A 14619-nucleotide genomic window follows, 5' to 3' on the forward strand; every position below is an offset into this window, starting at 1 on the left:
TTATAAATAATAAAACAGGTGACAATCTGCTTTGGGAAGAAAAACTACAGTACATCAATTCATATATATCACATGTAGGAGTCGACTGGCAGGTGGTTTGTATAACATAACTTATCAATAATCTCTGTGACTGTGATGACTGCACAAGTGATTGCTATTTCCAGCCTTTGATTTTCATAGAGCCAATTATCAACAGGAGTGCAGTGAGGGGGCCACACAGCCATTCCACATGCATGCATGTAATTCGTGTGTTATCACCAAGCCGCATAATATCCCCCCTCCCTCCCCTCCACCCCATCACTCCACCACCACCCCCCCCCCCCCCCCCCCCCCCCTTCAAAAAGCATCTTACACTGGAGCTCTATTTAAAAGGCAGAGAATAGATGGGAATCTTTGACAATGGCCCGCTGGACACAGTTGAGTGAGCATCTCCCCTCTCTCACTATGAACCCCCGGATCCACTGCCGCACAGCACAATGCCCCTCTTTCACCCCCTGCCTTCACTCCTGTACCACGTGGAGACATGGATAAAAGCAAGGGAGAAAAAGTGGGAGGAGGTGGCGGAGGAGAAGGGGGTGCTATATTTAAGTAGGTGTCTCACATTGTACATATAGACTATCCGCTCAGAAGCCATGAGAGAAAAGCACTCATTATTTCATTTGGCCTTTCAAATGATTGGATGCTTTTAGGGTATTATACCTGACTTTCACCAGGATGTTCAACACCACCTGTGGGAAGAAGAAAAAAACTTTTTCCGAGTTCTGTTCAGATGGAATGTTCTCCAATCCTGTACTCAAGCAAATGTCTTCACCTCAACTGTTCCTCGCAATAAAACACACCTGCTGATTCAAATGCTTTGAAATGGTATTGTTTACGAAAAACTAACAAACTTCAACGTCTTCCTGACCACTTGTTACAAGCTGAGGAGATTAAAATGCAGTGAACCAGGAATTTCCATAAGTAACTCACCATTAAATTGTTATTAACCTGGAAAATCTGGTCAAGCATCGGTTGCTTTGATTTGACGTCTACTGGTAATTTATAGAGGTTTAATGTGCCTAGAAGTACACTGCAGGAAAGAAAATACTAACTGACTTATGGTTATAAAATTCACTGAATTGAAGGCCTGAGTGATTTTGTTATTGAACCAAATAAAGGATAACAAAGTACAAGCATGGATGTATGTTTACACTCAAAACATAACTATACATTTAACACTATTGGCATTCTACATTTGTGTTAAGAAGAAAAACTCAACTGTTAAGTGCACTAACAAATGAATATGTACAGTATTTGCTAAAATGGGTTGCAGTTTTGGTGTAAATGTACTTACTTATTCTCAACAACGATCAATCTACTTAATGTTATCGATGAATAAAAAATGGTTTATTGTTATTGATACATGCTGCAGAAGATTTTTTCATATCATTATTAACAATAATAATAATAATAAATTAAATTAATGTGACTGGCTAGTTATTATTATGTCAACACCGACTACAGTACATGTCAGACTTTTCACATACCAACCGGTAACTTATGGAGATTATACCAATGTCATCACATCACTGCGACTGTACTACAGACTGATGGAGCTGACTTCCTACATCCTGAAGACCCTGGAGAAACTCATCCTGGAGCAGGAGCCTCGACGCAGGCGGATGCCCCTCCTGACAGTACGTGCACCTGCTGTGAGTCAGGAAGATTGGTCAGCGATTCAGAGGCCTTTCAGAGGATTGTCCTCCCTCTATTTCCCTTACTCTTCAGCGTTTACACTACAGACCTCAGCTATTGCACTGAGTCCTGTCACAGACTGATGATGGACAACTTGGCGTCAGCATTGAGGTACCAAAGCCGTCTCTATTTTTTAAGGCAGCTGAGGTACTGCAGCATCTGTCGCACTATGCTGAAGGTCCTCTATGAGTCTGTGGTGGTAATCTCTATTTTCTCTGCTGTTAAATGCTGAGGTAACAGAACTGTGGGTGGTCGACACCAACAGGCTTGACAAACTAATCAGGAAGGCCAGTGACATGTGGTGGAGGTGAAGATGGACTCTGAACAGGTGGCCTCAGAGAGGATGTCCATCCGAACAATGCCTCTCACCTCCTCCACCATGTCCTCATTCTATTCTATTCTATTCTATTCTATTCTATTCTATTCTATAAAAGAATCCCCCGATGTCACTGTAATAATGTATTTCCATTTTATTTCGTAGTTTCGTGAACGCACCACACTGTTTATACGCTGTGATTGGTGGAGCGAGACTTACCATCAGCCAATCACGTCACAGAATTCATTTGACGTTTGACGTTTCATTGCGAAGAAACGCCTTCTGGTAAGTTCAGTCATTTAATTTTTTTGTTTTGTATAAAAAGCACTAATATCGACATGTCATGTAATGTTATGATGTTCAAAGGACTCTGTTGACGGTCAACAAGAAGTACAAATTTAAAAGTGGAAAAGTTTATTTTCAAAGAAAGGGTTAGCTTTAGCAAACAAGCTAGTGCTAGCTTTTTATAGCCTATCTTCATATAGGATAAATATTTATATATTTAAAGCTATTTTAAAACTTTTTCTGTCCCTTAAAGTGGAACTATTACTCATATTTAACTTACATAGATGCTCATGTTAATAATAAAACATGCACACTAATAACTGTGTTGTTAATTAAAGTGTATGTAGTAGTCATATTGATTCATGTATGACTGTCATACAAGCATCTTGCAGACCTTGAATGGAATTGTAAGAGTTGCACATTCATAGTCAGTGGTAGGCTTTACAGTAATATAGATCCTTATTTTAAAGGATTACTGCAGCTATAAATAAAGGGTATTTGTCATTAAGACTTCAGATCAGGATGACATACAGACTTCTGATGTAGATGTAGTCCACCTACCACCTTTTGACACCCAATAAACAGAGTATCATAGATAAATAAATATACATTCTGCTACTATAGAGTGTTTTGTTAAGGAGGCTGTCCTAAATTACCATTTACTCTTATTTTTTACAGACTTGGCCATGTCTCTCTGTGACGACACACTCCTGTGTAATTTCCCTAAGTGTCGGATCAAGCTGAGTGGCTTTGCCTGGGTGACGGCCTGCTCTCATGTTTTCTGCAATCTGCACGGGTCGGGCGAGTTAAGCCGCTGTCCTGCTATCTGCCCGGCCTGTGGCTCTGCCCTGTCTGGGAAGCTTGACATCGCGAGGAAAGAGCTGTCACCCTCCGAGGGCTACAAGGCCATGGTCCTGGCAGGTCTGCGACCGGACATCATTCTGGACATCAGCTCCCGTGCCATGGCATTTTGGAGCTACCAGGTTGAATATCTGCCATCTGAACACAATCTACTTAAGCATCTGCGAAGTTTACATGTTGTAACAACAAGTCTATCGATCTGTGGGTTTCCAGGTCCAGCAGGAACACATGTATCAAGAATACAACCTGTCTCGGGCTGAAGCACAGGTGAAGCAGATGGAGAAAATGCTGACACAGCAGAACCAGAGCAGAGAACTGGAGATGAGCGCCATGAGGGGGGAAATCGTCTCCCTGAAGAAAGTAAATGATTTCTGAACATGTGAATCATTACCTGTTGATACAGTAGCAATAACATGTTAAGCATATTGAGATTTCAGTAAAATAGCATCAATGTTTGTTGCACTTCATTGAAGATTGTGGGAAATTACAGGAAAATACTAAACTTCTCCCCTCCCTCTTTTATTTTCTTGTCAAATCGTATGTTGAGGTGATGGAGGAGTACAAAAAGAAGTACAGTGAAGTGTCTGAGAGGCTAATGGAGAGAAACAGACAGTGCCAGAAGCTGCAGGGGCTGTACGACTCGCTGAAGCTGAGGAACATGGTGGTGGGTGCCGGTGACAGAGAAATGCCACCACCACCACATCAGCACCCAGACTTTCCCGCTGGTAGGAAACACACATTGTTACATTGTTGTTGAGTAGATGCTTTATGTTGTAATTAAGCAAGTTAGGATTTTTTGTCACCAACAACAATAGATACGTCGACTTCTTTTGTAATTTTTAGCCCAAACTGCTGTATAAGAGCAAGGAAGTGAGGCAGTAATTATCCTCTAAAGCACAAACTGCTGTCACGTCTAAAGGAATTAATCATCAAGTGAGAGTAGCAGGAGTAATGAGCCGATCGCTTATGTAAGGGAATTTAGTGTGAGTAACAATGAAGAGCATCCATCAAGACTCCCGCGTGTCCCCCAGGGCCGGCTCGGCAGGCCACGCCCCAGAGGAGCCCGCTCTTCTTCTCCTTTGGCCCCGAAGCCGAGGGTCGAGTCTTCTCCTGCCCGGAAGCCGAGGGAGGAAAAAGCTTCCAGTTCAGCTCTCCTGCCAGGGATAAAAGCTGGCCCTTCAACAACAAGCACTGAGTGACACGGCTCCCGCTGCTACTTCTGAAACGTCTCAGCTGTTCTGTGACTTGTTGGTGATGATAACTTTGTTTAATGTGTTTACAGTGTTGTAATTTCAAACAATAAAAACTTCTTTTGACAAAGTTTTTTTCAAAATTTTACATTTTATTTGTGTTGCAGGTAAAGTAAATCACAGCGTGTCAAACATCTTCGTGAGCTTTCCTGCTGTCCAGGCTTAACAGATGAAACGGGACTTCACCTTCCACTTGTGAAAAACACGCAATGACCACAGCTGTTGATACTAAATATGATCACATATCAGGCTCACATTAAGAAAAAAACTGGAGGAGCATCTTTTGTTTCTTTAGTATGTCAGGAATGTCTCAGAATTGCTGAAATTAAAGCTTAAAATCAAGAAATAAAGATGGACATTTTTACTACGACTTCATATTTCAACTCTTTTTAAATTTGCACTCAGCAGTTTTAGTTAATGTGATCCTAATATGTTGAAAACGCAAACGGTGCAGTCATGAAGAGGCGGTGAAGACGAGTGTAGTGAGAACTGAAACCAACAGGCGTTTGTCAAGAGACTTATTTTATACGTCAGAAGAAAAAGCACAGGTCCAAATGACATTTTTTCCATTTTTCACAGCGGATCAGAAAATAAAAACGTGTTTAAAAAGGCGATGCTGTGTGTGCTGCGACATAACGTCCGAAAACTTTCAAAACTTTTTTTGCCATTCGTGTACAAAACAACCCCACTTTTCACCCACAACAAGAGTACAAAAACAATAAATAAAAACATAACGGGAACTCAGAAGATCGTCAAAAGTCTTCTCAAAAGTGAATGTCCTCTCACTTGTCTCTTGGTTCACTCCTGCTGGGGCTCGTAGCTGACGGAGGTAATGATCTGGCTTTTGATGTTTTGTTTCTTGCCGTTGACGATGAGCAGCAGAGGAGAGTCCAGTCGTATGCTCCGGAAGTCAAACGCCTGCGTGGAAGGAAACGTCCAAAGTCAAGACGGTCGAGTAAACAGAGTTTATATTGGAGACGGGACAGACGAACACCCACCTTGTCTTTATGCGTTATGCTGTGCAGCTTGAGATTAGGTTCGGGAATGACGACAGAATCGCCGATCAAGACGCCCCAGCTGTTTGCCGTGTTGTAAACCATCACCACCATGCACGTCTCCTCACTGTCGACCATGCCAAATGTGCTGGAGAAGAAGAAGAGACACGCTTCAGCTTTCTCAGTCTGAGCGAAGCAGCGTCTGAGAGGACGTTCCACTCACAAGGCCATGCGACCCTCTGAAGCCAGGCTGAAAACCACCTTCCCCAGGGCGGCCACGCCGGCGTTGTGGCCGTGCTTCAGGGAGGACAGGGTCCGAGGCTCCAGGCTGCCGACGCGGCCGGACGGGGAGCGGAACTGCGGGGACGAGCAGGGACCCAGGGCCGAGGTGCTGAGGTTGGACATCATGGTTCGTAAACGGCGCGCCTTCACCTTCCCCTGAGCACACAGGAGAACCGAAGGTGAGGAGAGAGACGGGATGCAAGCGCTCTGCTGCCACCTTGTGGTGGAAAACAAGTCATTTTGATAACAGCCTGTGAGGAAAATGTCTATTTTTGCAAAGCTTAACAATTACTGCAAACTTATATAAAAGAAAGAATTTTGTTCTGTATGTCTCACATTGGAGTATTCATTCAAATATGTCGGGGAATTGGCAACAAGCGGTTTTACCTTGTTCTGTGTGAGTTCTGTCACTTTCTCCAGATACTCCAGGAGCTGCTTCTCCTTGACCTGCGGCTCCTTCATGCTGGGATCGAGCGCCGCCGCTCGACTGTAGCCCTCCAGCGCAGGCCCGAACATCTCCTCGTACTGGAACAGGTTGGCTCTGTTGAAGTGGAGCTCCGGGAAAAAACGGGCGATTTTATCTGCCTTTTCCTGCAGGCAGTGAGGTGAAGGAGGAGAGCGTGGAAGCGCTCGCATTGATTTTAAACCTGGTAAAGGTTAACACTGTCACAGCATGCGAGCGTGTGTACTCACAGATTGTGCATAGGCACTGAGAGCTTGTTGGGAATACTTCGGGTTCTGTCCACACGCAAAGAACAGACTCAAATAGGCATTTCCAAGAACATCTGTGAACACATTTAAAACTTTTCTTTAGAAGGAGCTAAATGTTGGTGGCTTTGTGCGTTCATGACGGAGAGACTACTCACACCACGACGTGCCATCGCTTTCGTCCAGCTCAACAGCCTGCTGAGCCAGGTGCACACTCTCCAGGACCTGCTTGCCTTGCGAGTCGCTGTCGGCTGCAGGCAGCTGCCTCAGCACCATGGACAGGTTGCGTAGAGACACTTTGTTCCTACCCTGTACGGGTAGAGGAGACAAAAGGTACAAATTAAATAACATGTGGCGAAGCGATAGAGAACGTTAAAGGGGTTCAAAGACGAATCAACTCAAATTTCCTGACAATAATATCCAAGACTTTCATTTCAAGAGTGCTAATTAAAGATTTCTTTCCCCTCCTCTTTCATACCTGCTGCAAAGCACCAGTGAAGCAATTTTTGGCACCGATCAGATCTTTCTTTTTCCAGTACTGCTCCCCCAGTGTGTTCCAGCCCTCGACCAGGCTCGGCTCCAGCTTCACAGCACGGGAAAGGCACTCTTCTGCTACGGCACTGAAGTCTTCCGCTACATTCAGACACCTGCCCTTCTGCAGCAAAAACTCGGCTTTGTGTTTGAAGGATTCTGTTAGAAGTTGCAAACACAGAAACATGTTTGAATGATGTTTAGTACATGAAAGACTTTTTTGTTGCTATTTTGATAATGAAATACTGACCGTCTTTCTCCTCCAGCTTCTTCAGTGTTTGCTCTACCTCCTGAGCGACGTCATTTGGTTTCACTTTGGCTTCTTCGATTTTGTGCGTCTCAAAATAACAGTCTCTGAACTTGTACAAGTCATCCACAAGTTCCTGAGTAAGTGGAGAGAAAATAACAGGACTGTATTAAAAATAGATAAATAGACTGATTTTGACAGTTGAACAGATGATTTTGCAGTTGATGACTGAAATAATGAAATGATGCTGAAGGGTTTTGAAGATAAACAGACTGAGAATCAGTCAATCAATTTAGATAAACATGATCTATTCACTTGGAAATTGTGCTAAATCTAACCCTACTGTGCTTAATCAGTTTTAAAAAAGTCCTGAGACATGGACTCAGATATTTACAATTTGATGAAGTGAATGAGAAATAACGTTCCGTTGTGAGGAATTACAGAGCAGTTTGGAGATTTGTCCATGTTGTTTTGAGAATGTAATTTCTGTTTCAAGAAATGAGCCAAACCAGTGGAGAACAACTGTAATTTAAGTAACCAGACAGAAAGGCTCTGCAGAGCATCATAAAAACAGTCCAGAAAATCATCAGCTGCCCACTGTACTATCTCGATTAAATGTTTTTTCAATGTTGACGTTGGCCTTTAACACAGTGTGTTGATCATCTGGTTGCTTTAATAAATCCAGTCTATTTGCACCTCCTCTTGAATTAAGCAATCTGCTGACTCAGCAAACCCTGCGTGGAATAACTGCATCTTTAAAAGCATGCAAGAGTAAAAATTGTTAAGTCATTTGCACTTGCAGAAGAAAAAACACATTTCATACAGCGTGAGAAACACCTGGACAGGTCCGTTAGCACTGCAGTCTGGCCTTATTAAGTAACGACAGAACAAGCCCCAGCATTAGGAGTCCACAGAGGATTAAGAAAGTGTGTGTGTGTGTGTGTGTTTCAGTTAAACTGTAAAGAGAAGACTTACCTTCATTATTTGCAGCTCGTCTTTCTCTTCCACAGCCTCGACACTCTTCCCTTCCTCCGCCATCTTTACGTTAGTTCACTGACAGAAGCAGCCACTAAAATACTCGGAGTTCCGAACAGAACACCTCAGGCTGCGCTGTCCGCAGGCTGACAGAAAATGAATTTGTTCCTCACAGGACCAAGGCTACAGGGACATTTAGCGCAGAAAAAATTTTATTTCAGTGCAACCAGTGTTCTGGTTTAACTAGTTTTCGTGTTAATTGGTGGCCGACTTCCGTTAGCGTCTCTCGTTGCTGCTGGTGACAGCAGGTGCTGAAGTAAGACTCATAAATGTAGGGCGCGTTGAAACTTTATTGTGAATTGCAGTTAAGCGGCAGTCGATAGGAACAGCTGCAAATTTATATAGAGGTTTTAACATCTGCATTTACAGAGCTGCAACAGCAACTGACTAAAGGAAGTCGGTGACAACAGTAACAAGGAAACCAATAATCTTTAACACCGGACTGTGAGCATGGTCCGTACTCAAAATCCATCCGAGTATAGTGGGTTATTAAAAAGGTCAATGGTTAAAAAAACAAAACAAATAAACTAATAGAACGAATAGTTATTACTTTATAATTTCGAAATATAAATATAAGTTAATATCAGATATATTCTTCAAGTGCTGATTTAGAAATGATTAAAGTGCTGTCTCATTAGCTGACTAAAGGAGAATCGGCCGGAACCTTTAATGATATCGGGTTGCTGGTCCGACGCTTTTCCATTCGTACTTCATCTGCAAACGGCGGACAGTGTTTGACTTTTGTTCAGATTTAGTTTAATCATAGCGGTGCTCGTGTTTGCGCCGCTGCTCGGTCCAGCTCGTCATGTCGGACACATGGAGCAACATCCAGGCCCACAAGAAGCAGCTGGACTCGCTGCGGGAGCGGCTGCAGCGGCGGCGGAAAGACCCCGCGCAGCTGTCTGCGGGTACGTCCAGGCCACACAACGAGCTTGTTAACTCTTTGGATTTATTCCCCAACTTTGTTTAGTATCTCCGCTCTTGGGTTTTTCCTTCCAGAAGGCGGAGGTATCACAGAAGGCTCTGCAACTCGGAGCGACAGCCCGGCTCCTTCCGCTCCGTTCGCCTCTCAGGAGGAGACAGAAAAACCGCCGGACCCCGAACTGGAGAAGAGGCTGCTGGGATATCTGTCTGATCTGAGTCTCTCGCTGCCAACAGACTCCCTGGCCATCACGAATGAACTCAACAGCGTGAGTCTTTGTCTCCAAGCAGAGATCGCTCAATGTAAACGTCATCCTGATACTAAATGTCTTTTCTTCTCTCACAGTCTGAAACGTCTGTCAGTCATGGATGCATCCAGAGTCTGCTGCTCAAATTCTCTGCCCAGGAGCTCATTGAGGTCCGACAAGCCAACTCCGCTTCGTCGTCTACAGTGTTATCTTCCACTCCGTCTGCCACAGTCGTCATAGCCGTAGACCACACGAAGCTATGGGCTATGATTGGTACCGGGGCTGGACCCCAAAGGACTGGAGTCAAGAGGAAGGCAGAGGACCAGCCTCACAGCAAAAGAGCGGCAGGCTTCTCGCCCTCTCTCCAGAGCTCTGCTTCTCCGCCTCACTCCTCCACCAGCTCCCTGACGCCGGCTTCCTCCACACAGCTGGCAGGGCCTTCGACGTCCGGCAGCGGGGCTGACAAGAAGGGCCGCAGCAGTAAGAACCCGTCGTCTCACGTGGACATGGAGATTGAAAGCCTCCTCAACCAGCAATCCACGAAGGAACAGCAGAGTAAGAAGGTAAGAGGGATGCTTATTATCACTGTGAAGTCAGAGACATCTGATTTTCTGAGAAAACCTGATGAGAATATCATTCCCACCCAGGTGAGCAGAGAGATCCTGGAGCTGCTGAACACCAGCACAGCCAAAGAGCAGTCCATCGTGGAGAAGTTCAGGTCACGGGGGCGAGCTCAGGTTCAGGAGTTCTGCGACCACGGGACCAAAGAGGAGTGTGTGCGCGCTGGAGACACTCCTCAACCATGCACCAAGTTACACTTCCGGTCAGTATTCCAAAAGTTGACATAAATCAGTGCTGTAATTTAAATGATTTGACACTGAACTACAGTTTAAGATTCATCACATTAGATGTGTTGCTTCAAATAATAAATGATCCTTCCATTTTTTGATTAATCAAGTTGATCATATCAGAAAATTCAGTCTTTATTGAGCCATTGGTCACCTTACTCAGTGGTGTGTGTTTCTTGTTTCCAGTCGCATCATCAACAAGCACACGGACGAGAGCCTGGGCGACTGCTCCTTCCTCAACACGTGTTTCCACATGGACACCTGTAAATACGTGCACTACGAGATCGACAGCCCTCCGGAGACGGAGAGCAGCCTGCTGGGGCCTCAGGTGGGAACCACCGAGCTCAGCCTCCACGCCGGGGATCCCGACAGCAACGTGGGGAAACTCTTCCCTTCCCAGGTGAGAAAGAGGAGGAGTTATTCAGCTGGATTTTGAGTGACAGAATGATGAAATAAATAAATTAATTAACTTTTTGCGGCGTGACGACAGTGGATCTGCTGCGATATCCGCTACCTGGACGTGTCCATACTGGGGAAGTTTGCTGTGGTGATGGCCGACCCGCCCTGGGACATCCACATGGAGCTGCCGTATGGCACGCTGACCGACGACGAGATGAGAAAACTGAACATTCCCATCCTGCAGGATGACGGATTCCTTTTTCTCTGGGTCACCGGCAGGTAAATGGATGAACAGGAAGTCTTATGTACCTTCATGATATCAATTAACATCTTTTAACAGGTCCTAAATGTTCTTTTTCAGCTTTATTTCCCACAATAACAAGGATTTGAGACAATTAATCTGCCTATTAAATCCTAGAATTACTAATTTGGCTGTGAAATTTACTTTGTTTACCTCCAGGGCCATGGAGCTGGGCAGAGAGTGCCTCAGCCTTTGGGGGTAGGTGTTGCCGTTCGTACATCAAGTTATCCTGTTTTTTTATTTTTTTTTTCTTGTAACATGTTCTTACTGGTTTCCCCTCCCAGCTACGAGCGGGTCGATGAAATCATCTGGGTGAAAACCAACCAGCTCCAGAGGATCATTCGTACGGGTCGGACGGGTCACTGGCTGAACCACGGGAAAGAGCACTGCCTGGTACGCAGCTGGCCACACACTGTGTGGAAGAGCTTAAAAATGCCTGAACTAAAACAGCAACATGCTTGTCTTCAGGTCGGCGTGAAGGGAAACCCTCAGGGCTTCAACCGGGGTTTGGACTGTGACGTCATTGTGGCCGAGGTAAACGGTTGTTACTCTTCATTCGTGCATCATGTGAGACTGTTTGTGTTTATCACTCCACACAGAAAAGACAGCCTAGTAGTATTTTTTACAGTTATCGAAGTTTCCCTTCCCTGACGTAGATGTGATTTTTAATGGGAGTGTCAAGCTTTTAGTTTTTCAGTACCTGTATATATTCCTCCAGCCTCAGCCGTTGCCGTTTTTCCTCAGGTTCGCTCCACCAGCCACAAACCAGACGAGATCTACGGCATGATCGAGAGGCTGTCGCCCGGCACCAGGAAGATCGAGCTCTTCGGCCGACCACACAACGTCCAACCCAACTGGTAACCAATCATCAAAATCTCTTGTAACGCCTGCTCTTTTGTGAATTTAATACCGTTTTGATGACCTTTTCCGTCGCTCACTTCACTCGTGCAGGATAACTCTGGGAAACCAGCTGGACGGCATTCACCTGCTGGATCCGGAGGTCGTCGCTCGGTTTAAGGAGCGGTATCCAGACGGCGTCATCTCCAAGCCCAAGAACATGCAGTGACAGCGTCACATGTCCGGACAAGCCTGTTTATAGGCCACTGTTTTCCTTTTTTTCTATATCTGTGAACACTTTTTTAAAAAAAAATAAACTGTCAACAAGACGTACTGACTGGATCAGGAATGATTATTTTAGAACAATGGTTCCAGTATGTCTGTAAATTGCGTGAAAATCTCCATAATCAATTATATTTCCCTCCCAAAAAAAAGACACCAGAGACAATTTAAAGTTTTTGTATTGTTAGTCAAAAATTTAAATCTGGATGGATTTGAATCAGTAATCCGCATTTACATTTTTGTCTGTTTATCACAACATTGTGAATATTTGCATCAAATGCAAGAAGAACTTGACTGTAAAAGTACAAAATGAAGCATGATTAAAAAAAAGACAAGGCTGTGCAGCTCAGCTGAATAAATGCTTATTTTATAAACTAATGTGAGTAAAAAAAAAAGCTCCTAAACATTGAATCTGGTCTGCAAATGTTTTACACAGTATCAACATGATGTCTATGCATTCAGATTCTAGAATAAGGGATAATGCCTTTTATAAAAAGCAAATTCTTCGCAGTATTTCACTGTCAGCATACAGGATTTCGTGCAACGGAGCGATATTAAAGTCAACCCAGTTTTGAAAGCTACTCAGTGACTCTTGACGACACTGAATTTTCTTCCCTGTGGGAAAAAAAAACCCCTATTTAAACAGAAACCAGGAGCTAATCAGCAAGTTGAAAACCGAGCAGGCTTCTAAAACGTTGTTAAAAATGAATTATAAAAAAAAAAATGAATGCACTTGAAGGTGAATGCTGTAAACAACTCTTCGTAACGTCTCTCGTCAGGATGTCAGTTTTGGCCGGTCGGAGCGAAACGGCGCCTCCTGAACTCAGTCTGTTCTCCTCGTCGGCCGTCATCAGTTCTGCGGCGGGCAGTGAGGACCAAGAGGTTAAATACGGGCAGCGGCGGCTCTGGACGACTACTGCTGATGGCGTCTAAAGGCGACGCCGGACGCGTTGCGCCCGGCTACGAAGCTCCCAAGCAGAGGCCGGCGGCGAGGAGACAGGAGTCCATATGATCGGCTCCGGCGCCGTCCGAATCAGTAGGTGGCGTCCACCGCGTTGATGTTGCTGTCCAGCTGGTGTCTGAAGGACAGCCTGGCCTTGGTGGAGAAGTAGATCTGGGAGCCCCGGCTGAGGCTGCCCGAGCCCTCGCTGTCGCTGCCCCAGGAAGTCGTGGAGCAGAGGCGAGGTTTCATCTCCTCAATGGGAACTGTGAGGAGCAGAGGAAGAGCAGGCGTCAAGCATCTGATCTGATCCGATTCAGTTCTTTGCTGAAAAAGTGACTCTTCCAACGGATGGAAACAGATGGAGCGTACCTTCGTCGGGCGGACACTGTCTGCTCTTGCAGCGCTCTTTACAGCGCCTGTAGAACGGGAAACACTGCAGCATCTTCACACCCATGTCTGAGGAGAGAGACGGAAGCAAAAACTACATCAGAAAGCTGACAGCAGGATTATTTTATTAAAAAAAAGTTTTCTGAAAGTGAAATAAATCCACACTCGCCACCTCGAAAACAAGCTTTTCAAGTCATGACTAAACCCGAGACTGAACAGTTTCAGCAGTGAATGCTTGAAACCTTCAAACAGCATCAAATCCATACCATGAGAGTCAGATTGTGAAAGCTCGCATGCCACCGGCAGCGCAAATCCTCTGCTCTGAGAAGCTGTATGCAACAATAGGAAAAGCTGGTCCTGATTGAAACGTGTGTCCTTGATCAAACTCGAGCCGCATGTGAGTCCCTCGCTCTTCCGCGGCTCGCATTAAGCGGCCTTATCAGCAGCGGAGACAGCTCCTCGTCTCCTCGCCGGGTCACGGCGTAATGGAATTATGATGCCGCGCTCCAGCGGCGTGCCGGCTTAACGTTAAGCCGCCGATATGAGTGAATGGCGTTGTGGCCGAGCGACGAGCCGCCCCGCGCCCGGTGTTTACCGCGCGGCCATCGGCATCATCACGCACGCCGTCTAATCCTGGAAAAGGACGTCAGCGCGCCGCGGCAGCCGGGAGAGAAATTGATAAGCTCTCCTTTGACAGCCAGACACAGATTACACAGAGGTGATCTGGTGACTAACGGCTCAGCTGCTGCACGGTCAGGATGTTTTGTTTCTCCAGTTCCTGAAGCCATCGTTCTCTGGACTGTCCGTACATCTGTGGCAGCTGTATTTGTTCAGAAAGTGATAAAAAAATTGACATTTGGCATAACATCTGGCATCCAATGCTCGTAATTTGACATCTGCCTCGCCATCTGAAAATCTGTGACAATTTAAAAATGGGACAGAGAAATGGTCCAGGGAGGTAATAAACTGGAGGAAATTGACCTTTTTGGCTCAACGAGTTTCCATCGGCTGTGCTTACAGTCCAGACAGTGCAGCTGTTTCGACTGTTTACAGCTGTTTGCACTACTTGAGCCGGTGAGACGGTCACAGGGAGCCTCGACATCTCGCACACAGTCGCTTCTCTGCAGCAGCTTGAACACAATCCAGAGGAGGAGGAAGAGGAGGAGGTCGTCCATTAAGCGAAAAAGCTCCTCCAATTCAGTCAAATTG

The 14619-nt window shown here is 45.3% G+C and overlaps 3 protein-coding genes across 3 annotated transcripts; 2 read left to right on the forward strand and 1 right to left on the reverse strand.

The window, feature by feature from the left end:
* The first annotated feature begins 3021 nt into the window (after positions 1 to 3021).
* ccnb1ip1 (cyclin B1 interacting protein 1) lies at positions 3022 to 4391 on the forward strand. The gene is made up of 4 exons (XM_030087979.1): positions 3022 to 3318; positions 3410 to 3556; positions 3744 to 3921; positions 4228 to 4391. The coding sequence occupies exons 1-4, from the start codon at positions 3022 to 3024 to the stop codon at positions 4389 to 4391; spliced, it is 786 nt and encodes a 261-aa protein (XP_029943839.1).
* A 151-nt stretch (positions 4392 to 4542) lies between these two features.
* On the reverse strand, positions 4543 to 8399 carry ttc5 (tetratricopeptide repeat domain 5). Its single transcript, XM_030086610.1, has 9 exons — positions 8185 to 8399; positions 7213 to 7345; positions 6910 to 7121; positions 6590 to 6740; positions 6417 to 6508; positions 6111 to 6314; positions 5665 to 5879; positions 5445 to 5589; positions 4543 to 5364 (listed from the first exon to the last, which is right to left on the reverse strand). Exons 1-9 carry the CDS (start codon positions 8245 to 8247, stop codon positions 5245 to 5247), a joined length of 1335 nt encoding a protein of 444 aa, XP_029942470.1. The 5' UTR covers positions 8248 to 8399; the 3' UTR covers positions 4543 to 5244.
* A 564-nt stretch (positions 8400 to 8963) lies between these two features.
* Positions 8964 to 12127, forward strand: mettl3 (methyltransferase like 3). Its single transcript, XM_030088022.1, has 11 exons — positions 8964 to 9152; positions 9244 to 9434; positions 9512 to 9976; positions 10061 to 10236; positions 10448 to 10661; positions 10752 to 10939; positions 11121 to 11159; positions 11246 to 11354; positions 11430 to 11495; positions 11706 to 11818; positions 11913 to 12127. Exons 1-11 carry the CDS (start codon positions 9050 to 9052, stop codon positions 12025 to 12027), a joined length of 1779 nt encoding a protein of 592 aa, XP_029943882.1. The 5' UTR covers positions 8964 to 9049; the 3' UTR covers positions 12028 to 12127.
* Positions 12128 to 14619: the final 2492 nt, after the last annotated feature.

Source organism: Salarias fasciatus, chromosome 3 (assembly GCF_902148845.1).
Source record: "Salarias fasciatus chromosome 3, fSalaFa1.1, whole genome shotgun sequence".
NCBI lineage: Eukaryota > Metazoa > Chordata > Actinopteri > Blenniiformes > Blenniidae > Salarias > Salarias fasciatus.

Coding starts and splice junctions, on each gene's coding strand:
- mettl3 (XM_030088022.1), top strand. CDS start 9,050: ATGTCGGACACATGGAGCAACATCCAGGCCCACAAGAAGCAGCTGGAC. Junction 11,355..11,429: donor ACGGGAAAGAGCACTGCCTG/GTACGCAGCTGG, acceptor GCTTGTCTTCAG/GTCGGCGTGAAGGGAAACCC. Junction 11,496..11,705: donor GTGACGTCATTGTGGCCGAG/GTAAACGGTTGT, acceptor GTTTTTCCTCAG/GTTCGCTCCACCAGCCACAA.
- ccnb1ip1 (XM_030087979.1), top strand. CDS start 3,022: ATGTCTCTCTGTGACGACACACTCCTGTGTAATTTCCCTAAGTGTCGG. Junction 3,557..3,743: donor AAATCGTCTCCCTGAAGAAA/GTAAATGATTTC, acceptor TCGTATGTTGAG/GTGATGGAGGAGTACAAAAA. Junction 3,922..4,227: donor GCACCCAGACTTTCCCGCTG/GTAGGAAACACA, acceptor CGTGTCCCCCAG/GGCCGGCTCGGCAGGCCACG.
- ttc5 (XM_030086610.1), bottom strand. CDS start 8,247: ATGGCGGAGGAAGGGAAGAGTGTCGAGGCTGTGGAAGAGAAAGACGAG. Junction 6,315..6,416: donor TCAGTGCCTATGCACAATCT/GTGAGTACACAC, acceptor CACTGCCTGCAG/GAAAAGGCAGATAAAATCGC. Junction 5,365..5,444: donor GCATAACGCATAAAGACAAG/GTGGGTGTTCGT, acceptor CCTTCCACGCAG/GCGTTTGACTTCCGGAGCAT.